At 44.8% G+C, this 25,695-nt stretch overlaps 1 protein-coding gene across 1 annotated transcript; it reads right to left on the reverse strand.

The window, feature by feature from the left end:
- Window positions 1-424: 424 nt before the first annotated feature.
- On the reverse strand, window positions 425-2,143 carry LOC134935739 (uncharacterized). Its single transcript, XM_063930613.1, has 3 exons — window positions 2,039-2,143; window positions 1,751-1,963; window positions 425-1,136 (listed from the first exon to the last, which is right to left on the reverse strand). Exon 3 carries the CDS (start codon window positions 1,123-1,125, stop codon window positions 457-459), a length of 669 nt encoding a protein of 222 aa, XP_063786683.1. The 5' UTR covers window positions 1,126-1,136; window positions 1,751-1,963; window positions 2,039-2,143; the 3' UTR covers window positions 425-456.
- Between the last annotated feature and the right edge of the window lie 23,552 nt (window positions 2,144-25,695).

Genomic DNA, 25,695 nt, shown 5'->3' on the forward strand with positions numbered 1-25,695 from the left:
GCCTTTTGTTGTATAGTCCCTCAAAGGTGACTAGAATTGTGTTCTGCTGCTGTTTTCTCCATAATCTGTGTTTAAACCAACATCTGGCACATGATGAGGGAGAAAGCAGTCAGCAAGCAGAGGAGTTAGACCCATCTGGTGACAGTGTGAGTACATATGTAGGGAGGCAGGTACGGCAAGAAGTGATCCTGCGCTATTTTTCAGGTCAGTTTTAGTAGGCTGTAATTATCCTTGACTAAACACTTTGCACTACTTTCTATTGTGTGTTTTGTAACTTACTGTTTGTTGTTTATAGTGGTGTGTACATTGTACTTAGTTTATGCAAAAAATACATTTTCAGTCATTACCCATGAAAAACATACATACATACAGAGCAGCTTCGACAATGTTTGAGACGGACACAGGAAGTTGTGTGTTTGTCAAATACAAATTTTTATTTTGCAAATCACATTGGGGTTATTTTTTCCGCTTGTGTGTGCTGGGTGCTGTGCTTTGTGCTGGCTCACTGGCACGTGCTCTGGAGGAACGCCGAACAGGGGAGGTTACTGGCGTTTGGATAGGGGTCGTGGTCCCCGAGCTGGAGGTTACTTGGTGAGCTCCCATCAATGTAATATTGCTGCTCAAATTATTAATGCTTGCAATCAGTTGAGTGTTGGTTGCAGTGTGGCTGGCTACAATCCGGGATAAGGACTCATTCACAACCTGGTTGTGCTGAATGAGCTGAACGAGTGCCTGCTGATGGCGCTGTTGCTCATCTATGATGCGCGTTAAATGAGCAAGCATTTGGCTGTTGTCAGCCCTTATTTGCTCCATTGAGGTTGCCATTCGCCCTACTTGTACAATCAGTCTGCCCGAGTTGCGACTAATGCGCGGTAGATGATGGGGCAGACTGGCAAGGTGTTGTGTATGTGCGGTCAGGCTGGCATTGCTTTGTGCCTGTTGGCTTGTCCAACTGGCCCAAAAGTCATCTGGTATTTGGGTTGGGGGCGGAGCTTGTGCCAGTTGTGGACTGATGGAGGCTTGGGGGATATCCTGCAGCTGTATTGGCTGGCTTGGGTCAACAGGTGTAAGTTGCAGTGTGATGGTTGCCTGTTGGTCTTGTCCCTGCTGGTCCACGTCGGCCATCAAGCTGGGCTCTGTATGGGGTGGCCAACATGCAATGTTTATTAGTCAATTTGTTTAAAGGCTACTTCTACACATTACTACATTCATAATACTCCATTTGTATAGTTTTTGGCGTTGTTTTTCAAAACTTATAATGTTTTTTTTTTTCAAAAACATATATACCAACACAGGCGGCCACATAGACAGATTTGCATAATCCACACCTAACTACCTCCCCTCCACAGCATTACAGTGTTATATCACCTCCCCTGACCACGATATAGACTACTTACCTGGATAGTCCAGATGAGCGGAGCCAGTAAGCCATCTACATACTGGACAGGGGAGATGTGTGAACAATATAATGTTGTGGATGCTGTTTTTTTTTTGGAATTTTATTGGTATTTTATTTTAATGTGCACGTGTGTGGCCAAATTTTAAACAAATGTCTGTTATTTATTAAAAATGATGTTGGCGAGATCATCCACTAAGACCTTTTAAAAAAAAACATTTTCACCTTTAGCAATTGAAGACGTAACATCACATTGCTTGTTCTGGAAAACATGTAATCTCAAAACCAACTAACAACATATTAACTGTACTGTGTATATTATTGCCTATGTGTTTAATTTCTGTTTTTACTCACCAGATAACTGAGGTGATCGGGGCTCATCACTCTGCGAACTCGCCAATAGTGCCAGTGGTGGCTGGGGTGACACTGCCGAAATGCGTCGCCTGGGTGGGGATGATGGAGCCGCAGATTCCGTGCCAAGACGCCGTGTCTTACTTGGCCTCCTGGGTAAGTGGCCCGAGCCCTGTGATGGGCGCCTTACAGGAGGTCGGCTTCCAGAAGCAGAACCTATGTGAAAATATAAACATTAATATTTTGTACTTCTCTGTGTTTTCAGAATATGTGACTACAGTGAAGTCTTACCTGCAATCCCTGCCTCATCCTGACTTGTCTGAGGCCTGTCTGGCCGGCTGGTCTGTGGGACTGTTGAAAAAGTGGACCAAACATTATTACCATGCTTTGTGTAAAAATTATAACTGCAAAGCCTTAGTGTACTGTAACCATCTATTAGGTATTGGATAAACAAATAATTTCTGATTAAGAGCTTCAAGCTTCATTATTTTGTGTTGTATATCCAAATGTACATGATGTTGCACACAATAAATCTGTTACATTTGAGAATTATGCCTCAGATATTGCAGAGATTGACTACTTGCAAATGTTTGAAAAAAGTAATATTGGAATAATTGCACCGTTTTTCCGAAGTAAATAAATCTAAAATTATTTATAAAATAAGCATACAACACAGATGTCCAAGCAATATCGCAAAAAATATTTTATTAAAAAAAAAAAAACAGCAGCCATTGCACATGTTTTAGCGCAATATTAAATTTACCAAACAGCCAATGCATGGTGAAAAAAGCAAATTCGAAACACAAACACACCTTAATAGGCCTAAAATATGTGAAACACACTTTATGCATCCTTTATCCTTTAAAAATGACATTTACAACATTTAGAGGACATTTAAATAAAAATCTAACAAATCAAACTTACCATCCTGCGTGGGTCGGTCCGAATCCCGGACATGAGTAGCAGACACCACTTCGGCAGGAATCAATGCCCGCACAGGCTCCTCCCAGTCCCGATAGGTGGCCCGGAAAGGGGGGCCACCTCCGGTTTTTCGTGCAGATTTGGCCTCTTTGGCCATCTTGGCCTTGACACGCCGCTTTATATCATAAAACCTCTTGCGGCACGTGTCCTCAGTCCGCCTCACCACACCCTCACTATTCACGGCAAGTATTACTTGCCCCCACAGGACAGACTTCCTGCGGGAGGACACCTTGCCAGCATCCTGACCAAACAATTGGCGATGGTGCTTCATCAGCTCACGCACCAAAGCCATGTTTTCAGCATAGCTGAACTTAATATTCCTGCCAGTCTTGGTAGTGGTGCGTGGCTGCGGAGCCACAACACCATCACTATCACTGGAAAATACAGCAACAGGCACCCCCTCCTCCTCCTCCTCACTAACCTCCTCCCTCTCACTACCCCCCTCCACCTCACTAACAGCCTCCACCTCACTACCAGCCTCCACCTCACTACCAGCCTCCACCTCACTACCAGCCTCCACCTCACTAACCTCCGCCACCACACTGACCTCTGAGTCTGACATGACAAACGACAAAAAACACAGAAAAATCAAAACACAAAACACACTCCTCCACTACTCCTACTACTACACACCACACAGCCAACACACACGCTCACTCACTCACTCACTCACTCACTCACTCACTCACAAACAATGACAAAAGACTGTAAAAAAAAAACAAGGACAAAAAAGTAGACAAACTGTGAAAAAACAATACTACAAATATGACAAGACTACTTACACACACAGTACAGCACTCAACAATCACCAAACTCCTCTCCAAATCCACCAAAAACTCCACCAAACTCACCAACTCCAAATACACCTTCCTCTCTCCTCTCCACTAGCTAAACCCACGAGGTGCGGTGTGTTTGGGGCGGTTTTATAGTAATATGCACAGACACTCCTCCTTCACGAATACAACCAATCACGGCCGCGTGACGAAAACGAAACTTAGGACTAAAAACGCGGCAGCAATTTCTAAATCACTGCCGTAACAGACATGTGACGCAGTCGTAAAAAAAACACATAAACGCGGCCGCGAAACAGCAAACGCGGCCGCAATCTACAGCAGAAAAGCACGAATGACATCGACATCGGAAGAAACGAAAAACACGAATACGACAGCTTAGTAAATTAGTCGTAATCAATTCAAAAAGTTGCAATTTTACACTGTCGATGTCATTCGTGATTGAACTTGGACATGATTCTGGAAAATACGAATCTTAGTAAATTTACCCCTTTGAGTCTCCATTTACCAACTATCTACCTATTTTTGACATGGTTGCAACTCCATCTGGTGGTTGTTTGATGTAACTTAATTTCATAAAAATATTCACTGCAGTGGTTTCTGCACTGATAATTTCATAACAAGCTTTTTTAACCACACTCATTCCTTGGAGATCAGCCTCCAATCTATTAAGATTCAGCAGGTGACTATGGCCCTCATTCCGAGATGATCGTAGCTGTGCTAAATTTAGCACAGCTATGATCATTTACACTGACATGCGGGGGGATCCCCAGCACAGGGCTAGTCCGCCCCGCATATCAGTGCCGCCCCCCCTTCTGCAGAAGTGCAAAGGCATCGCACAGCGGCAATGCCTTTGCACTTCGAGTAGCTCCCGACCAGCGCAGCTTTAGTGTGCTGGCCGGGAGCTACTCGTCGATCCCTGGCCCGTATTGGCTGCATGTAACGTAACGCAGCTGCTGCGGGCCGCTCAACGCACGGTATGGCCACGCCCCCTCCCACCCAGTGACCGCCTCTGCCTGTCAATCAGGCAGAGGTGATCGCAGCCCAGCTACGGCCTTAGGCCGTCTGGCATGCACAGTGGGTAACCGTTCACTCGGCTGCGATAAAAAGCAGCGAGCGAACGGGTCAGAATGACCCCCTGTGTGACTGTCCCTAACTATGTTGCTCATAACTATCTGATGGCTTGTTAATGCCAGACCACTGGGAGTCACTGCTTTCTCAGTCTTCATTGATGTAACATATAAACACTGTGATGCTGCCCACCCTGACCTACGCTGTTTCCTGATAACTTTCTTTGAATACATTATGGTCAGGAACAAGAAATCCTCTCAAAAAGGCAACATACCTCTTCCAAAGGAGACCATGTCCCATGCAGATATGAGGCCATTTCTACAACCCACTCCATCCAGACCCACTTAAGATCTTTCTGCTTCAAGCCCTTCCTCCTCCCCCCGTTTTCCCGACTGCGGACCTAACCCGCTCATCTACTAAGGGAGATAAAGGCCTCCAAGACATTTTATCTTTCATGAAATTCCTCCCTACTAAGCAGGATCTTGGAAGAAAAGCAGTGATAGGCCTGATCAGTACTTGGATGGGAGACCACCTCGTAATATCAGGTGCAGTAAATATATCCTGAATAGAAATAAAAAGCAGAAGTGGTGGAGCAACCTATGACCAATACCACTATCCCACAACCTCTATCTCATTCCTGATAGTTTGGCACAGGGGTCCAACAGCCACTATAAACCAACTATAAGAATTTGGTTGAAATGTACTTGATTCTTATATCCCCAAATCCCTTCTTTCCTGTGGTGAAGTTTGAGTCCTACATCTACCTATAATTTACATACTAATAAGCATTAGTGGTATGAAGAGGTAGAACTATAAGCAGAATACATATTTATACTAAGAGAGCGATCACCAAAGAGCACATTGTTATTATTGATTGTTATGTCTTCATTTAAAACAAATTGTGCTCTTTGAATTACAGATATCACTGATATCTTTATTTTTAATATTTTCACCTCAGGTGCATTTCAATATTATGTGACACAACAAAGGGTTAAGTCTGGTGCCAAATAATAGGATATTGAAACCAAGATATGGACACCAGTAAACTTCATTCCCTTCGGTGAAAATCTATGTTACAATAGTCTGTGTATAATGTATTTTATGCTAATTAAGAATAAAAGTTATGTTTTAATATTTTCGTTTGTACTAAGTGTGCCTCAACACAGAGTCTTTCTTCTCTTTCCCCTTTTGTTACATATACCACAGACTGTGGGAGCACCACCAACACAAGACATTCGAGACACCCTCCTTAGGGGGTCATTCATGAATTTACATATGGTTGGTCTTTTCAGAGATACCTAAAAGCGTAATCTTCAAGTTTATAGTCCAGTACGGCGCCAAACCCCGTTTAGATCTCAAGATGCAGACTTTACCTGATTGACTCTCTTTACCTGCCAGTTGGGCTACTTCCCTTTTTTGTTCTGCCTGAACCCTGATATATCAGCTGTTGTTGAGAACTATCCTATCCTTGATAATGTTGTTGAGGCATTGATAGGTGTTTCCATCGCTTTAGACTTTACATCTTAACTGGAGGATGTATCTCTTAAATATTTTGTTGCCTATTACTATTTCATGGTATTAGGTGTGTTTATGTTCAATTACATATTTTATACTGTAATTTCTCCTTCAATTGTAGTTTACATGTTTTATACTGAGCCCTTATCTGTGACTCCCTCGTCCTGCACCAGCATATGGCAATAATGCCTCTTGGGATTCTGGTTCCCTGGTATACCGGTTTCCCCGTAGCGGGTTTTGTATTGTTATTATTGCTCATTCTACCTACACCCTGTCCTTTTCTATGTCCTCTTTCCCCTCTGTTCTCTTTCCATTCTTTTTCCTCCTTGATCACCTTGGGAGCCAAAGTATGCTCTACTGACCTACGACCCCCATGGCACTACTTGGTAAACTTAACATGTCCTTGATTAATGCACAAGGCCTTAACATCCCATAGAAAAGGTCCACTTCACTTAGCTCCCTATGGGCTGACACGGTTGATGTTGCCTTAATACAAGAGACACACTTTCAAATCCCCACTCATAGTCTGTCACTTACTGACCGTTATTTCTCCATTGCCTACTATTGTAAAACCCCGGACAGTAACTCAAAAGGGAATCAATATTGTTCTCCAAAAAGTTATAGGTCACTGATATTTCTATACATAAACCCGTCCCTGGCAGGATACTCCTTGTCAATTGTAAGATCTATAACCAGTCCTATACCTTTCTTGTGCAATATGGATCAAACCACGTTCAGACGTCTTCCTTCAAATCCCATCTTTTACGCCTTGATTCTCTCCTTACTGGTATTGTGGTTTTAGGGGGTGACCTGAACTGGATTATGGACCCGTCCCTTGATATTTCCACTAATGCCCCCAGATTTTCCAAACAAAAATATCGTCAGGTTAGGAGGATTTTTCATGAGCTTCAGCTGGCCAATTCCTGGAGGGTCCTTCACCCGGCTGGATGCAACTACTCATTCTATTCTAACCCCCAAGTATACACGCAACTAGATTACTTGGTTTTAAACCACACACATCTTCCTCTCCTTGTGGATGCATCTATTGGTTTGATCACCTGGTCAGACCATGCCCCGGTGTCAGTGACTCTATCGGTTCCACTGCAGTCCCATGGTCAATGGACATGGCGTCTCAATGAATCCTTATTGCAAGATGTTTACTGGAAAGGTGAAATTGACAAAGCCTTATCTGAGTACCTCACAATTAATGATTCTGCTGAGGTCTCTAAAATAAACCTCCGGGAGGCTCATAAGTGAGTCCTACAGGGCAAGCTCATACAGCTTGATTCTTACGTGAAGATACAAAGAACGGCTCGTATAACCAACCTATTGCAAAAAATTCACTCTTTGGAGACCTCACACAAATCTAGATTGTCTGAGGTGACGTATGTTGAACTGGCCGAGGCTCGTGTTCAGCTGAACAAAACTCTTTCTGATAATGTCCAACTCTCCATCCGTAGATGCAGTCATAAATATTACCAGTGGGGTAATAAGCCGGGTCACCTGTTAGCCCAGGCGCTTCGTACTCAGTGGGTGACCTTGTTTATTAGTATTATGAAAGATGTCAATGGCTCTCCTTGTTTTAAAACTCCTGAAATTGTTTCCTGTTTTAAACGCCATTATTCAGTATTATATAACTTAGGCAGAACCCCCTCTGACGCCGATCCTCTTTCTTGTATCTCCCAAACTAAAGATTACCTGACTGCTGTAGCTTATACCACCCTTCCACTCCCTGATCGGGAAGCCTTGGAAAGGCCTTTTACTTTGCAGGAAGTGGAACAAGCCATCTCCTCCAATCCCTCGGGTAAGAGTACTGGCCCAGACAGCTTCTCAGCCATTTGCTATAATATGTTTAAAGACACCTTGTCCTCCAGGCTTCTCCAAGCCTACAATTCCATATCAGCTGACACCCACTTTTCATGCTAATCCCTAGAAGCTCATATATAACAATGATTCCCAAACAGGGGAAGGACCCCTCTGTGTGTCCTAGCTACAGACCTACAGTATATATCCCTGTTGAACGTTGATATCAAACTGTTTGTGAAGTTAATGGCAAATAGGTTGAATGCATTGCTTCCCTCCCTGGTACACAACGACCAGGTGGGGTTTGTCCCTGGCCGTGAGGTGAAAGACAACACCACCAAAGTTCTGAGCCTGATCCATTTAGCATCCCGTGGTCAGATTCCTACCATACTGCTCTCCAACAATGCTGAAAAGGCATTCAACAGGGTTAATTGGAGCTTAATGAGGTCAGTGCTGGAGCACATCGGGCTTGGTCTTCAGGTGTTTCATAGGCTCATGGCTCTTTATAAATTACCTACAGCCTGGGTCCGAGTAAACGGTTCCCTCTTTGACCCCTTCTCCATAGGAAACGGCACGAGACAGGGGTGCCTTTTGTCTCCACTAATCTTTGTCCTTTGCATTGATGCTCTGGCTAGAGCAGGTAAGGCCAACAACCACATTCTTGGCCTTTCGGTGGGCGATGTGGAATACAAACTAGCTATGTTTTCCGACAAATTACTTGCGAAAAATCACACAACCTACTACTTCTCTCCCTCACCTTCTGCATGAATTAGACCCCTTCGGAACACTTTCCAATTTTAAGATTAACATGTCCAAATAGCGTACTCTCAACTTATCAGCCCTTCCAACCACTGTAGCCAACATAATACATTTGTTCCCCTTTTTATGGCAGACCTTTCATATAACATATTTAGGCGATCAATTACCCCATAACCTGTCCAAATTGGTCCCTTTGAATTTCCAGCTGCTCCTCCGGACTATACGTGCAGATTATGGCAGATGGCATCTTAAACAACTTTACCTGCTGGGGAGGGTGAATGTTGTTAAGATTAACACTTTCCCTAAATTGCTCTACATTCTCCAAACATTGAGATACATTTCACGCACTACTGGTTCCATTCTATACACCTCCTAATCCAGCAATTTATATGGTTTCATAAGAAACCTAGAATTCATTGCTCCGTTGTGGTGGATTTCAATTACCCAATATAAAGAATTACTATTATGCAGTTATCTTAAATAATATTTTGGACTTGACTAGGAGTTGGAGAATTAAGCAGTGTGTGGAGCCGGAGGGCTTCTGTATGCAGCAATATCCGGAGATTTTCTCTTGGCTCCATTCCCTGCCCAGGTCCCCTCTTGGTCACCCAACTATTTCTCCCACACTCTCCTCTTGGAAGGTCCTGCTACGCTGGCCTTATACTGTATATCCACAGAACTTGGCCCTCTGACATCCTTTTTAGCTAACTCTGAATCCACCCCTGGCCTGACCCCTTCCCATCTCTATAGGTAGGCAGTTGCAGGGTTCTCTCAGGTTGGTCAGCTGGAGACATCCTCGGGGGTAAAGAAGTTTTCTGAAATTCGGACAAAGTGGGATATCTCACAAAAACATTTTTGGAAATTATTCAAATCCGACATTTTCTGACATCAGGTTCTAGAGTCTCACAAGCATCCCGAGAACTAATGACTTTTGAGAGACTTTGTGTTGCCCCATCTGTTACAACAGGGTTGGGGAACCTTCTGTCCTCCAGCTGTTGTTGAACTACACATCCCAGCATGCCCTGCAACAGTTTTAGCATAGCCAAATAGCATAACTGTAGCAAGGCATGCTGGTATGTGTAGTTCAACAACAGCTGGAGGACCGAAGGTTCCCCGTCCCTGTGTTACAAGCTGCAGCTTGTGGCTCACAGGATCCAGTCATCGCTAGTAGAACGGGACGCTCCCGAACTTCCGCTCCCTGGCTGCCGGCTCCATGGCAACCGGGACACCCGGGCGTTTGTAGCGGTTGGAGTTGCCAGGCAGCAGGGAAGCTGGAAGCTTCAAAAGTGAAGGTAACAGGAGGCTGGTGGATGTGCAGCAGTACGGATGCAGTAAGTTGCTAATTAGGGGAGGTTGACTGTGCTGTGATTCTCATTGGCTCTTGTCTACTTTACATGTGTGGTCTGTCTCTCACTCCCTGTTGGTCATAGTTTCCTGGTTGCAGCGGGAGCCCTTGTCTCTTGGTACTAGTCCTAGCCTGTGGATTCCTTATCTTGTTACCTACTAAAGTCCACTTCGGAGTTCCTACGTCCAGCTCTGTGTCAGCTGCATAATCTGTCATGTGTTTTATTTGTTATTTCTGTCAGTATTATATCTTGTCTGTTTGCTATGTAGTTACATGTCTCCTCTGTGCCCAAATCTTCCTGCATTTCATCTGAACCTCCACTACCTATAGCTCCACCTGTAGGTTCAGAGTCCTCTGTGTTTAATGTGCTCTCTTTCTCCTAAGCACTCTAGTTCTAATTTCACCAGCCTTGTCACGGTCTGGGACTCCCTGTCATGACTGTGGTTTTTGTTTTTTTGGGTCCTCCTTCCTAAGTGCTTTGATTCAGGTCACTCAGGATTAAGAAGGTACTACCACCAGTGGCTTAAGTCCTGGTGGCATACCAGTACCGGTAGGCACATCTCACCTTACGGGAAAAGTGGCAATTATAGGCTAGAAGGCCTGCTGGTGAGTTCTAAGGGCCTTCACGTGGAGTGTACAGGGGTCATTGCCAGAATATCTCCGATGTCGCTTCGGAAAGAAGATTCCTCAGTTGTAACACCAGCAACCCTGTACATATGGTATCCACCCTATATAAATTATTACAAAACCCTGACTCTCTGACCACTACCCTTTTTGCCCTAGCTTAGGAAAATGACCAAAGCATCTCACTCTCCGATAGAGACTAGGAGACTATATTTCTCAACGCTCATAGAAGCTCTGTATGCATACAAGTCATGGAAACCCAGTACAAAATCTTAATGTGATGGTACAGGCACCCCTCCCTCTTGCATGCTATGTATCCGTTGGTCTCGGCTAAACGCTGGAGATGTATGAATACAGTCGGATCTTTACATCATATATAGTGGAAGTGTCCACTTATTAAAGCCTACTGGGACGATATTATTGCCATCTATCAAGATATACTCACTACCCCTGTCCCCACAGACCAAGCTTTCTGGATACTGAACCATTCCCTTGTTATGTTGTTGTTGGAGATAAGCCTCTTTCACCTATCAAGTCCCTTCAATTGTCTGCTCATTACCATTTGTTTACCAATCGATTAGGAATCCCAGGAAGCAGACAACACACGCAGTTATGTCCACAAAATGAGACTGCAGCTACTTTATTCAGCATGACATTATATAGGGAAAAAAGGTACTTGCATGAACACTTGATACACGTCACAAAGTATAGCAAAATGCATCTCTTCCAAGAAACTCCCTCTAGCTAACCCCCTCCATTGTGTCCTTCAAGAGAAGTCTAAACACAGGGTGACTGTCTAATATCATATAATTTTAAGACTATAGCTACGACCTTGCTTCGTACAGAACATACTAACTATGAAATGTCAGCATTATTATGATTTATCCAGCAAATCATACTTCTTCTTCGCTACATAATGGCTGCTACTTAACAAAATGGTTGACTTCTTAAGCTCAATACATCTATCTTCCTCATTGTCAAACTATAAAACATCATTACTGCACCATCTAAGCAATGCTGCATGTGCGACGTTACCTACTCTTTGGAGATCGACTTCCTTACCTACATGTAACGATTGGTTTACAAGAACTCACTACTATATGGCTATGGAGGATATTCTTTTAACATCAATAGACAAACTGTCTGAGTTTACAGCGACCTGGCTCCCCTGGCTCGAATACAAAACCTCGACTGCCTATAGAGATTATGGCCCTCATTCCGAGTTGTTCGCTCGTTTATTTTCTTCGCATCGCAGCGATTTTCCACTAACTGCGCATGCGCAATGTTCGCACTGCGGCTGCGCCAAGTAAATTTGCTAAGAAGTTTGGTATTTTACTCACGGCATTACAAGGTTTTTTCTTCGTTCTGGTGATCGTAGTGTGATTGACAGGAAGTGGGTGTTTCTGGGCGGAAACTGGCCGTTTTATGGGTGTGTGTGAAAAAACGCTGCCGTTTCTGGGAAAAACGCGGGAGTGGCTGGAGAAACGGGGGAGTGTCTGGGCGAACGCTGGGTGTGTTTGTGACGTCAAACCAGGAACGACAAGCACTGAACTGATCGCACTGGAAGAGTAAGTCTCGAGCTACTCAGAAACTGCACAGAAAAATCTTTTCGCAATATTGCGAATCTTTAGTTCGCAATTCTGCTAAGCTAAGATTCACTCCCAGAGGGCGGCGGCTTAGCGTGTGCGCTGCTGCGAAAAGCGGCTAGCGAGCGAACAACTCGGAATGAGGGCCTATATTTCCACAACGAGCAAATAGAACTAACCTAACCTATTTAAAGTAGACTGTCACAACTTCTTTTTTATTGTGTTCCTATCTGCTAGGGTCAACCTCCCCCCATCTTTTTTTCTGCTCTTCCTAACACATCTCACACCCCCCCCCCCTCCCCATTCCTGACTTCATCCGGAAGTTATCCCAACCCTGACGGTAATACTAATGTTAACTTTAATGTGTTAAGTATGTGTACGGCGTGACGTCTTCTCGGCAACTTTGATGTTTATGACTGTTTGTATTAATATATCTCGCTGCGTCGCGATTTGCCACTTTTGTGTTCTATTGCTCTCACTATACGTTGGATTGTATTTCCTATTCCTTTCAATAAAAACAGATTATACAAAAAAAACATGGACCATTGGGGTGCCATGAAGGCCGAGTTTGGGAACCACTGGCGTAGCGGTTCTCGTTAAAGGTGCAGATTCCCTGCTATAGCTGTGTTGGGATGAAGTATGAAAACAAGGCTGCTGTTGTTGAGAGGCTGGATGTATAAGCTTAAATGTGTCAAGCATGGGGATTAAAAGTATCCTTGTAATCACCTAAGTAGATTCTGATAATGTCAAATATTACCTTTAAACATTAAGCTATATTCTATTATGGACTAAGTACGCTATTGGCGCACTGAGTACCGTAAGGGTACGCACCTAGCGTAGCAGATGCTAGGCCGTGGGCGTGACGCACGAGCGACACGCACGCTCACGGAATGTTACACAGTAACCCTTAGTAACAACACACCATAAGGGTATGCTTACACTTTAAACTTTGGCAATGAAATATTATAACGATGTAAATGTAATGCTTATAAACCTTGATAATATGAAAAGATGTTTGAGCGATTGAGACGCTCAGAAAAACCCTTTACAGTAACTAGTGAAAACACAAGGCCCGGTTAGGATTTAAAAACCACTTAGGCTCTAACACCCAGTGGATAATTCTTTTAGTATAAAAAGGGGAAAAACAGTACAGCTTATACACTATAAAACTAACATCAAAATCTAAACAAAATAACGAGGAATAATATGAACAATAGCGAACGATCGCAAATACAAGAAAACAGAATGAGTACACAATGAGAACAAATGGCAAACACAGAGGATAACAAAATGGCTACAGAGAACTTACACACGTGGGAATGATTCGCAGGCGCGTCCTGAATCCAGCCCTCAGCCTTCAATGTGAAACCTTGCAGAGAGAGTGAGTGACTGGACAGGCAATGGTGGTCTTTATATACACAACTTACAGTAACAATACAATGGTCCCTATAATCCCATAGTTCATTGGACACAGGAATGTGTCTCCGCATTATAACAAAAGGTCATAGGTGGGTTCGAACAGGTGGGCTGTGCCTTTCTCCAACTGCTCAGGTGGGAGGTATCCTTAGGATTCCCGCCGCATGGGTAATGAACAGCAAATACAGTAAATATCTATAAACTACTTTTGTACATAACTATGCGCAGGAGCGAGCATTCTCTTCCTAACCAACACCGAAATGTTACTATTAAAATACTCTACAGCTGGATACTAGACACCACCGTTCAACCTTTATCTGACCCTTCCTATCATGCAAAGAGGAATTTCTCTGTCCAAGAACCGTTTAAACTAAACATACTTTCTGACATTGTTAAGGGGAATATTCACTATAAAACACACTATATGGATAAAATATGTTATGATCGAGTCGCCCGCTAGACGTTTACAAACTCTACCGTAAATGCGCATACACCGCGCGTGATCGCCGGAGCGATCTTACGCAAATTGCGGATATGTGCACGCACGGCAAGGCATGTGCACATGCAGCGGGCATGTGCATGAGGGGTTAGTACAAGGCATATGTATCAGGATATTTTTTGACTTTGACAATTCATAAAGACACCCAGCTATGCCCTTCGCCTTTCATAATGTGCTCTACATGCACCCTTTACTCCGCACTCATACACATCTTAAAAGCCATATTTGCTACAAATGTGTCCCACTCATCCGTGGGCCTGCGCAATACATCATGAATAGCTTTTAGAACATGGCATGTGAGTAGCTCGTATTCTTCAGTTGCCTACCATTGCATCTTTGTTCTCCTCCTTGTTGGAGGCACTGGCATCACAGGTGTTGGAGCTTCAAACTCAATCTGATGGCTAGACCACAAGGTTCCTGTCATGTTTCCATAGATGGCTTGGGTGTTGCCCAAAAAACTGATAGCAAATAGACAAAATGATAAATGTATGATTCATTTTTTAAAGGATAATTGGTATGTTTAAGCATTGTCTATCAATAATAAAACATATACAATATGCAACAATATTAACACTTGCTTTACAGTTCCCATCGACACCAGAGGAATGGAGATATATTGCCCAAGAATTTGAGAACTGCTGGAAGTTCCCAAATTGTAGTGGAGCCATTGAGAGTAATCATGCATAACCCCACCTCCCAACAGTGAATACTATTATTACAATGGGTAAAGGATATTGTACTGATTGCTTTGGTCAATGCTAATTATGAATTTATATATGTGGAGAATGGCAGAGCTCCAGATGGTGACTAATCTGAGCAGACAGCGTTCCACCATAAAATGACCATAAACACACTCAATATACCATATGTACAGGAAACAAAACATGGATTACAATATGTGTTTGTGGCTGATTAGGCTTTTGTATTGCATGAAAACATACTGAAGCAAAGAACACTAACCAAAGAGATGAGGATTAAGATCTCTAGTGCAAAGCTGGTTATCAAGAAAGCTTTTAGTATTTTGAGTGAGGGGTTTTTGAATTTTTCATACTGCCATAAATCTGTACAGACAATATTGATTGGGTGGTGATGGCCTGCTATGTTATGCACAACTTTTTGCACTGTAAAAGCCAAAGTCAAAGACCAACTTCCTCAGTTATGATAGAACAACTGGCGCATGCAGAGGAGTTGAAGAGATGGACACCAATAGAGGCAGCATTTTATTATGATCCTTTTTTTATATGGCTTTACAAGGGTTTCACAGTGCCTAACAAAGGCCCTCATTCCGAGTTGTTCGCTCGCAAGCTGCTTTTAGCAGCTTTGCACATGCTAAACCACCGCCTACTGGGAGTGAATCTTAGCATAGTAGATTTGTGAACGAAAGATTAGCAGATTTGCGAATAGACAGTTCTTAGCAGTTTCTGAGTAGCTCGACACTTACTCTGCCACTGCGATCAGTTCAGTCAGTTTCGTTCCTGGTTTGACGTCACAAACACACCCAGCGTTCGCCCAGACACTCCTCCGTTTCTCCAGCCACTCCCGCGTTTTTCCCAGAAACGGTAGCGTTTTTTCACACACACCCATAAAACGGCCAGTTTCCGCCCAGAAACACCCACTTCCTGTCAATCACACTACGATCACCAGAACGAAGAAAAAACCTCGTAATGCCGTGAGTAAAATACCTAACTTAATAGCAAATTTACTTGGCGCAGTCGCACTGCGTACATTGCGCATGCGCATTAGCGACTAATCGCTCCGTTGCGAGAGAAAAAATAACGAGCGATCAACTCGGAATGACCACCAAAGTGCATAAACAAATGAGCAAAACAAGAAAACAGTAACTTATAATAGAAGACAATGCAAGACGAGTACATGGTTTAAAAACATTGCTGCTTCAGAGGTCATAACTCTCAAATACGCAGCAGGGAGTTAGAAAGGTTTAGGGTTAGGTGACATTGTAGGGAGTGTAGGGAATATAATATTATGTGTAAGGGAAAGCAAAGCATATGAGGGAAGAGGACCCTGCTCATGAGAGCTTACATTCTAAAGGATAGGGGCAGACAGACAGGGTTAACACAGATGGGATAGACAGACTGTTAGGGTGAGAGATGGTTGGGTTTGATGAAGAAGTGGGAGACAGAGAGTATGATAAGAGAGAGGGAGAGAATTCCAGAGATATGGAGCAGCATGGACAAAACCTTGGAGGGAGGAGTGGGAGGAAATAGGCCATTGGCAGGAGAGATGGTATTCATCTGTGGAGCAAAGAGGGCAGGCGGGATTGTAAAGGGAGATGGGGGGAGGGTATAATAGGGTAGGAGAATCAGAAAGTGAGAGATTTTGGGAGAATTCTCCTGTGTTTTTAAAGTGGCAGTCATTTACATGGCAAAGCCAGATTGATTCTGCCATGTAAATGATTGCCAATTTTAAAAAAAAACAACACATGAGAATACTCCCAAAATCTCTCACTTTCTGATTCTCACACCCTATTATATTCCCCCCGAGGTCTGAGATGTAAACTTGTCAGGAATGGGTAAGGGCTTTGTGAGTATGAGAAGCTTGAATTGGGTTATGATGGGGAACTGGAGCCAATGTAGGGCTTGTATGCAGAGCTGTTTCTAGATAATTTGGCTCCCAGTGGGAGCATTAAAAAAATGGGTCCCCCCATAGACATAAAAAAAACTATTTTGCGTGTGCTCCCGGGGAGGTGGCATGGCCTTGCTAAAATAGGCGTGGCCTTGCAGGAAACGTCTACCTTACACCCCAGTTTTTGAACTTGCAACAATAGACCTCGGCCACCACAGGAAAAAAGCATTCCACCATATTAAGCCCCACACAGTAATGTCCCTTGCACCATATTATGTAATTCACCGCAATGCCCGTGATACATTATGCCCTACAGTAAAGCTTCTAATTACTTTTAAATGACCTGCTGTTGCCAGGGGTTTCATGCACTGGGTGTCATGCTCGTTGCCAGGGGTTTCATGTGCTGGGTATCATGATCATTGCCAGGGATTTCATGCACTGGGTGTCATGCTTGTTGCCAGGGGTTTCATGCGCTGGGTGTAATGCTCGTTGCCAGGGGCTTTACGCATTGGGTGTCATGCTCGTTGCCAGGGGGTTCACGCGTTGGGTGTCATGCTCATTGCCAGGGGGTTCACGTGCTGGGTGCCATGCTCATTGCTAGGGGTTTCATGCTCTGGTATCATTGCTTTTTGCCACAGGTAATGCTGGGTGCCAAGGGGGCGTATAAAGTATACTCGCTGCCGGACACTTAATATCCTGCTCCCCCTTCCCTATTTCTTCGCTCGGGGAGGCGGAGTTTCATGGAATGACGTGGTTGCGTCGTGATGTCACGATGCAACTGCATCATTCTGCAAAACTCCACCCCCTGGGCGGAGGACTAGGGAAGAGGGAGGAGGGGGTGCAGAAAGGAGACAAAAAGTGCCGAGGCGGGCACCCCATGTGATCGCACGGCTCGCCCGCCACAAGAAACGGCACTGCCTGTATGAGAGGGGAGGCAGATGTATGTTTGGAGAAGAAGATGAGCTGAGCAGAAGAATTGAGGACAAACTGGAGTCTGTCAGGCAAGCAGAAATCATAAAGAAGACTACAAAGAAGACAAGATAACCCTGGTAGGGAGCACTCTTATCTGAGGTAACAAAATTAATTAATGTATAATAATGAAATAATCTTAAAATTACAAATTTTATTAGATATGCCTTAAAAAGTTTTTTACGTAGTCTATGTGAATTCACTAATAAGTATGTGATCTTTTGTGAAAATATGTTGAAAGATATGGTCTTATCTAAATGACCTCAGTCAGAACAATTCTATATGTTTAAGTCCATCTGCGTGATGATTCCCTTACCACTGGTGTGTGGCTAAATAAGAATGTGTTAAAAATTTGACAATGTGACCATCATCTTTGTCATTTATATAGCCCATATATAAATTCTCAGGGCAATAGTTTTGAATCATAGGTCACTGATAGATTATTTTTAGTTGGGTCACTTATACACCAGTATGAGGTCCAGTTAACAAGGAGAAGTGTCTGTGAAGCCGTTTCTTAGAGATATAGTAGACATGGGCATGCCATCAATTAGCCATGTAATGGTGCCACCTGTGTGAAAAGATGATATTTAGTTTGTGTTAATTCACACGCATATACAAGATGAAGAAGTATGAGGTACCAGTACTAAAAAACCCTATTTGTTCTATGTCAAATAATAAGATTTTACTCACCGGTAAATCTATTTCTCGTAGTCCGTAGTGGATGCTGGGAACTCCGTAAGGACCATGGGGAATAGACGGGCTCCGCAGGAGACTGGGCACTCTAAAAGAAAGATTAGGTACTATCTGGTGTGCACTGGCTCCTCCCTCTATGCCCCTCCTCCAGACCTCAGTTAGGATACTGTGCCCGGAAGAGCTGACACAATAAGGAAGGATTTTGAATCCCGGGTAAGACTCATACCAGCCACACCAATCACACCGTATAACTCGTGATACTATACCCAGTTAACAGTATGAAATATAACTGAGCATCTCAACAGATGGCTCAACAATAACCCTTTAGTTAGGCAATAACTATATACAAGTATTGCAGACAATCCGCACTTGGGATGGGCGCCCAGCATCCACTACGGACTACGAGAAATAGATTTACCGGTGAGTAAAATCTTATTTTCTCTGACGTCCTAGTGGATGCTGGGAACTCCGTAAGGACCATGGGGATTATACCAAAGCTCCCAAACGGGCGGGAGAGTGCGGATGACTCTGCAGCACCTAATGAGAGAACTCAAGGTCCTCCTCAGCCAGGGTATCAAATTTGTAGAATTTAGCAAACGTGTTTGCCCCTGACCAAGTTGCAGCTCGGCAAAGTTGTAAAGCCGAGACCCCTCGGGCAGCCGCCCAAGATAAGCCCACCTTCCTTGTGGAATGGGCTTTTACTGATTTAGGATGCGGCAATCCAGCCGCAGAATGCGCCAGCTGAATTGTGCTACAAATCCAGCGAGCAATAGTCTGCTTAGAAGCAGGAGCACCTATTTCGTTGGGTGCATACAGGATAAAAAGCGAGTCAGTTTTCCTGACTCCAGCCGTCCTGGAAACATAATTTTTCAAGGCCCTGACTACGTCCAGTAGCTTGGAATCTTCCAAGTCCCTAGTAGCCGCAGGCACTACAATAGGTTGGTTCAAGTGAAAAGCTGATACCACCTTAGGGAGAAACTGGGGACCTCAATTCTGCCCTATCCATATGGAAAATCAGATAAGGGCTTTTTATGACAAAGCCGCCAATTCTGACACCCGCCTGGCCGAAGCCAAGGCCAATAACATGACCACTTTCCACGTGAGATATTTCAGATCCACAGTTTTAAGTGGCTCAAACCAATGTGATTTCAGGAAACTCAACACCACATTGAGATCCCAAGGTGCCACAGGAGGCACAAAAGGGGCTGAATATGAAGCACTCCCTTTACAAAAGTCTGAACTTCAGGCAGTGAAGCCAGTTCTTTCTGGAAGAAAATCGACAGAGCCGAAATCTGGACCTTAATGGAACCCAATTTTAGGCCCATAGTCACTCCCGACTGTAGGAAGTGCAGAAAACGACCCAGCTGAAATTCCTCTGTAGGGGCCTTCCTGGCCTCACACCACGCAACATATTTTCGCCAATACGGTGATAATGGTTTGCGGTTAATTCTTTCCTGGCTTTTATCAGCGTAGGAATGACTTCCTCCGGAATGCCCTTTTCCTTTAGGATCCGGAATTCAACCACCATGCCGGCAAACGCAGCCGCGGTAAGTCTTGGAACAGACAGGGCCCCTGCTGTAGCAGATCCTGTCTGAGCGGTAGAGGCCATGGGTCCTCTTATATCATTTCTTGAAGTTCTGGGTACCAAGCTCTTCTTGGCCAATCCGGAACCATGAGTATCGTTCTTACTCCTCGCCTTCTTATTATTCTCAGTACCTTTGGTATGAGAGGCAGAGGAGGGAACACATAAACCGACTGGTACACCCACGGTGTCACTAGAGCGTCCACAGCTATCGCCTGAGGGTCCCTTGACCTGGCGCAATATCTAGTTTTTTTGTTTAGGCGGGACGCCATCATGTCCACCTGTGGCCTTTCCCAACGGTTTACCAACAGTTGGAAGACTTCTGGATGAAGTCCCCACTCTCCCGGGTGTAGGTCGTGTCTGCTGAGGAAGTCTGCTTCCCAGTTGTCCACTCCCGGAATGAACACTGCTGACAGTGCTAAGACGTGATTTTCCGCCCATCGGAGAATCCTTGTGGCTTCTGCCATCGCCATCCTGCTTCTTGTGCCGCCCTGTCGGTTTACATGGGCGACTGCCGTGATGTTGTCTGATTGGATCAGTACCGGCTGGTTTTGAAGCAGAGGCCTTGCCAGACTTAGGGCATTGTAAATGGCCCTCAGTTCCAGAATATTTATGTGTAGGGACGACTCCTGACTTGACCAAAGTCCTTGGAAATTTCTTCCCTGTGTGCCTGCCCCCCAGCCTCGAAGGCTGGCATCCGTGGTTACCAGGACCCAGTCCTGTATGCCGAATCTGCGGCCCTCTTGAAGATGAGCACTCTGCAGCCATCACAGTAGAGATACCCTGGTCCTTGGAGACAGGGTTATCAGCCGATGCATCTGAAGATGCGATCCCGACCACTTGTCCAAGAGGTCCGACTGAAAGGTTCTTGCATGGAACCTGCCGAATGGAATTTTGCTTCGTAAGAAGCTACCATTTTTCCCAGGACTCGTGTGCAGTGATGCACCGATACCTGTTTTGGTTTCAGGAGGTCTCTGACTAGAGATGACAGCTCCTTGGCTTTCTCCTGCGGGAGAAACACTTTTTTCTGTTCTGTGTCCAGAACCATCCCCAGGAAAAGTAGGCGTGTGGTAGGAACCAGCTGTGACTTTGGAATGTATAGAATCCATCCGTGCTGTTGTAGCACTTCCCGAGATAGTGCTACTCCGACCAACAACTGCTCCTTGGACCTCGCCTTTATAAGGAGATCGTCCAAGTACGGGATAATTAAAACTCCCTTTTTTCGAAGGAGTATCATCATTTCTGCCATTACCTTGGTAAAGACCCTCGGTGCCGTGGACAGTCCAAACGGCAGTGTTTGGAATTGGTAATGGCAATCCTGTACCACAAATCTGAGGTACTCCTGGTGAGGATGGTAAATGGGGACATGTAGGTAAGCATCCTTGATGTCCAGGGATACCATGTAATCCCCCTCTTCCAGGCTTGCAATAACCGCCCTGAGCGATTCCATCTTGAACTTGAATTTTTTTATGTATGTGTTCAAGGATTTCAAATTTAAAATGGGTCTCACCGAACCGTCCGGTTTCGGTACCACAAACAGTGTGGAATAGTAACCCCGTCCTTGTTGAAGTAGGGGCACCTTGACTATCACCTGCTGGGAATACAGCTTGTGAATTGCCTCTAGCACAGCCTCCCTGCCTGAGGGAGTTGTCGGCAAGGCAGATTTGAGGAAACGGCGGGGGGGAGACGCCTCGAATTCCAGCCTGTACCCCTGAGATACTACTTGAAGGATCCAGAGAACCACCTGTGAGCGAGCTCACTGATCGCTGAAATTTTTGAGGCGGCCCTCCACCGTACCTGGCTACGCCTGTGGAGCCCCCACGTCATGCGGTGGACTCAGAGGAAGCGGGGGAAGAATTTTGATTCTGGGAACTGGCTGACTGGTGCAGCTTTTTCCCTCTTCCCTCGTCTCTGTGCAGAAAGGAAGCGGCTTTGACCCGCTTGCTTTTCTGAAGCCGAAAGGACTGTACCTGATAATACAGTGCTTTCTTAGGCTGTGTGGAAACCTGAGGTAAAAAATTTTCTTCCCAGCTGTTGCTGTGGATACGAGGTCCCAGAGACCATCCCCAAACAATTCCTCACCCTTATAAGGCTCTATGTGCCTTTTAAAGTCAACATTACCTGTCCACTGCCGGGTCTCTAATACCCTCCTGGCAGAATGGACCTTGCATTAATTCTGGACGCCAGCCGGCAAATATCCCTCTGTGCATCCCTCATATATAAGACTACGTCTTTAATATGCTCTATGTTAGCACCATATTCTCCCTGTCTAGGGTATTAATATTATCTGACAGGGTATCAGACCCTGCTGCAGCAGCACTATGCATGCTGAGGCAATTGCAGGTCTCAGTATAATACCTGAGTGTGTATATACAGACTTCAGGATAGCCTCCTGCTTTTTATCAGCAGGCTCCTTCAAAGTGGCCGTATCCTAAGACGGCAGTGCCACCTTTTATGACAAACGTGTGAGCGCCTTATCCACCCTAGGGGATATCTCCCAACGTGACCTATCCTCTGGCGGGAAAGGGTACGCCAGCAGTAATTTTTTTGAAATTACCAGTTTCTTATCGGGGGAACCCACGCTTCTTTACACACTTCATTCACTCATCTGATGGGGGAACAAAACACCGGCTGCTTTTTCTCCCCAAACATAAACCCCCTTTTATGTGGTACTTGGGTTAATGTCAGAAATGTGTAACACAATTTTTATTGCCGAGATCATGAAACGGATGTTCCTAGTGGATTGTGTATATGTCTCAACCTCGTCGACACTGGAGTCAGACTCCGTGTCGACATCTGTGTCTGCCATCTGAGGTAACGGGCATTTTTTGAGCCCCATATGGCCTTTGAGACGCCTGGGCAGGCGCGGGCTGAGAAGCCGGCTGTCCCACAGCTGTTACGTCATCCAGCCTTTTATGTAAGGAGTTGACACTGTCGGTTAATACTTTCCACCTATCCATCCACTCTGGTGTCGGCCCCACAGGGGGCGACATCCCATTTATCGGCATCTGCTCCGCCTCCACATAAGCCTCCTCATCAAACATGTCGACACAGCCGTACCGACACACCGCACACACACAAGGAATGCTCTGACTGAGGACAGGACCCCACACAGCCCTTTGGGGAGACAGAGAGAGAGTATGCCAGCACACACCCGAGCGCTATATAATGTAGGGATAAACACTATCACTGAGTGAATTTTCCCCAATAGCTGCTTGTATAAACAATATTGCGCCTAAATTTAGTGCCCCCCCTCTCTTTTTAACCCTTTGAGCCTGGGGAGCTGTCTTCCAACTACACTGTGAAGAGAAAATGGCGCCAGTGTGCTGAGGGAGATGGCTCCGCCCCTTTTTCGGCGGACTTTTCTCCCGCTTTTTTATGGATTCTGGCAGGGGTAATTACCACATATATAGCCTCTGGGGCTATATATTGTGATTATTTTGCCAGCCAAGGTGTTTTTATTGCTGCTCAGGGCGCCCCCCCCCCCCCCAGCGCCCTGCACCCTCAGTGACCGGAGTGTGAAGTGTGTATGAGGAGCAATGGCGCACAGCTGCAGTGCTGTGCGCTACCTTGGTGAAGACTGAAGTCTTCTGCCGCCGATTTGCCGGACCATCTTCATGCTTCTGGCTCTGTAAGGGGGACGGCGGCGCGGCTCCGGGAACGAACACCAAGGACGGGTCCTGCGGTCGATCCCTCTGGAGCTAATGGTGTCCAGTAGCCTAAGAAGCCCAAGCTAGCTGCAAGCAGGTAGGTTCGCTTCTTCTCCCCTTAGTCCCTCGTTGCAGTGAGCCTGTTGCCAGCAGGTCTCACTGTAAAATAAAAAACCTAACATATACTTTCTTTCTAGGAGCTCAGGAGAGCCCCTAGTGTGCATCCAGCTTGGCCGGGCACAGAAATCTAACTGAGGTCTGGAGGAGGGGCATAGAGGGAGGAGCCAGTGCACACCAGATAGTACCTAATCTTTCTTTTAGAGTGCCCAGTCTCCTGCGGAGCCCGTCTATTCCCCATGGTCCTTACGGAGTTCCCAGCATCCACTAGGACGTCAGAGAAAATCCTGTATTAATCACCCAGAAGGAAATCAATTTACCTTTGATATGGATCACAAATACTGCTATGTAGAGGTATGAGGTGCATGTGCCTCCATTTTCAGCAGTTGTCAAACATTCCACTTGCTGGGTTAAGGAAGGGGTGTGAGGTATCAGTGCTTAAAGACAGTTATCTGGATAATCAGTTGCTTCATATCAAACAGTCATGTAGTAATCGCACCAAGAGAGTTATACCTCAGTTATCAACAGCTAGATACACCCATGTCTTGAGAGACAAGATTATTTTCTGAAAGAACCCACGCCGTATCACTCCAAATCTCTTTGCCATCAATTCTTCCACATACATCCCAGCAGTTAAAGCAAGAGAACTATACTTGTTTTGTCAGTGCTTGATGACAACTATCTGGTGAAAACAGTTGTTTGATGTCAATTGGTCATATGGTGATTGCACCAGAAAAATTATACCTCAATTATAAACAACTGGATCCACCCATATCTGAAAGATAATCCACTTTTAAGGAACTCACAGCATATTCACTAAGAGACCTATTTTGAAGTTGTTAAGTACACTCATGCTTGAACAGAGGTATGAGGCACATATACCTCAATTATTCAGCAATTACCTAGCAATTTCAGAATGCTGAATTAAAAAACAGGTGTTAGTTACAATCATGTCTCGACAGAGGGATGAGGCACAAATACCTCAGTTTTTATCAGCAGCTACCAAGTGGTTTCAAATGCTTGACAGAGGTATGAGGCACAAATACCTCAGTTTTTTACAGCGGCTACCAAGCGGTTTCAAATGCTGAATTCATGTAATAATTACAATCATACTTTGACAGAGGTATGAGGCATAGTAGAGATAATCACAACCACTATTAGAGCTCATTGAATATCATAATCAGCTGTTCCCTCCTATGCAATTTTGCTGCTACTGCCAGTGATTGCAGCCACTATTTGAGCTCACTGAGTATAGCAATCAGTTGTTTACTACTAGGTATTTTCAGCTACTGCCAGCATCTTAGTAACAAATTGTAGTTAAATGTAGATCCTATATCAAAAGAGATGATACATTGTCACAGGACATGTTGCTGTTTTGAAGTAACCCACTGAGAATAGCATTGAATCAATTTTAACAATTTGTGTCCTCCTGGCTATTACCCTGATCTATTGAAATGAAACAGGGTATTTACAGCGTCGTGGAAGAAATATATGGAGCCATTAATAAATTCACCGGCCACCACCTTGTCTGTATAGTTACCACTCTTGAAATAAATTGCAGAGAGAAAAGGGGAATGCTGCCCCAGAGTCCCACATGTAGGCGTCTTTTGTTAAAGATGATCCCCGCCGCTCATCAGCCGCACGGGGTCTCGTCCGCCTGTGGCCGCTCCGATCAGCGGCAACCAAACACTCCCTCCGTTTTCTGCTGCCACAGTGCTATTCCGCTGACGGACCAGTGGGTCACGTGTGCGCACCACGTGACTCACCCTCTTAGACCTGACGTACGTTTCACAAGGCTTGATCACAGGTAATTGGGTGGCCTGTGGTCTTGTGCTTTTAAAGGGGATTGCTACCCGTTCACAGTCCTTCTTCATTATTAATCAATTATAATTGCCGGAAGCAGTTCTGTGTATATGTGTGTAGCAAGGCTACCCAATTAGGAGTCATAAATTCCCAAATGTAAT

Source organism: Pseudophryne corroboree, chromosome 1, assembly GCF_028390025.1.
Source record: "Pseudophryne corroboree isolate aPseCor3 chromosome 1, aPseCor3.hap2, whole genome shotgun sequence".
Classification (NCBI taxonomy): domain Eukaryota; kingdom Metazoa; phylum Chordata; class Amphibia; order Anura; family Myobatrachidae; genus Pseudophryne; species Pseudophryne corroboree.

What these genes read in the sequence shown, in the direction of transcription:
- LOC134935739 (XM_063930613.1), bottom strand. Translation starts at nt 1,125, where the DNA reads ATGGCCGACGTGGACCAGCAGGGACAAGACCAACAGGCAACCATCACA.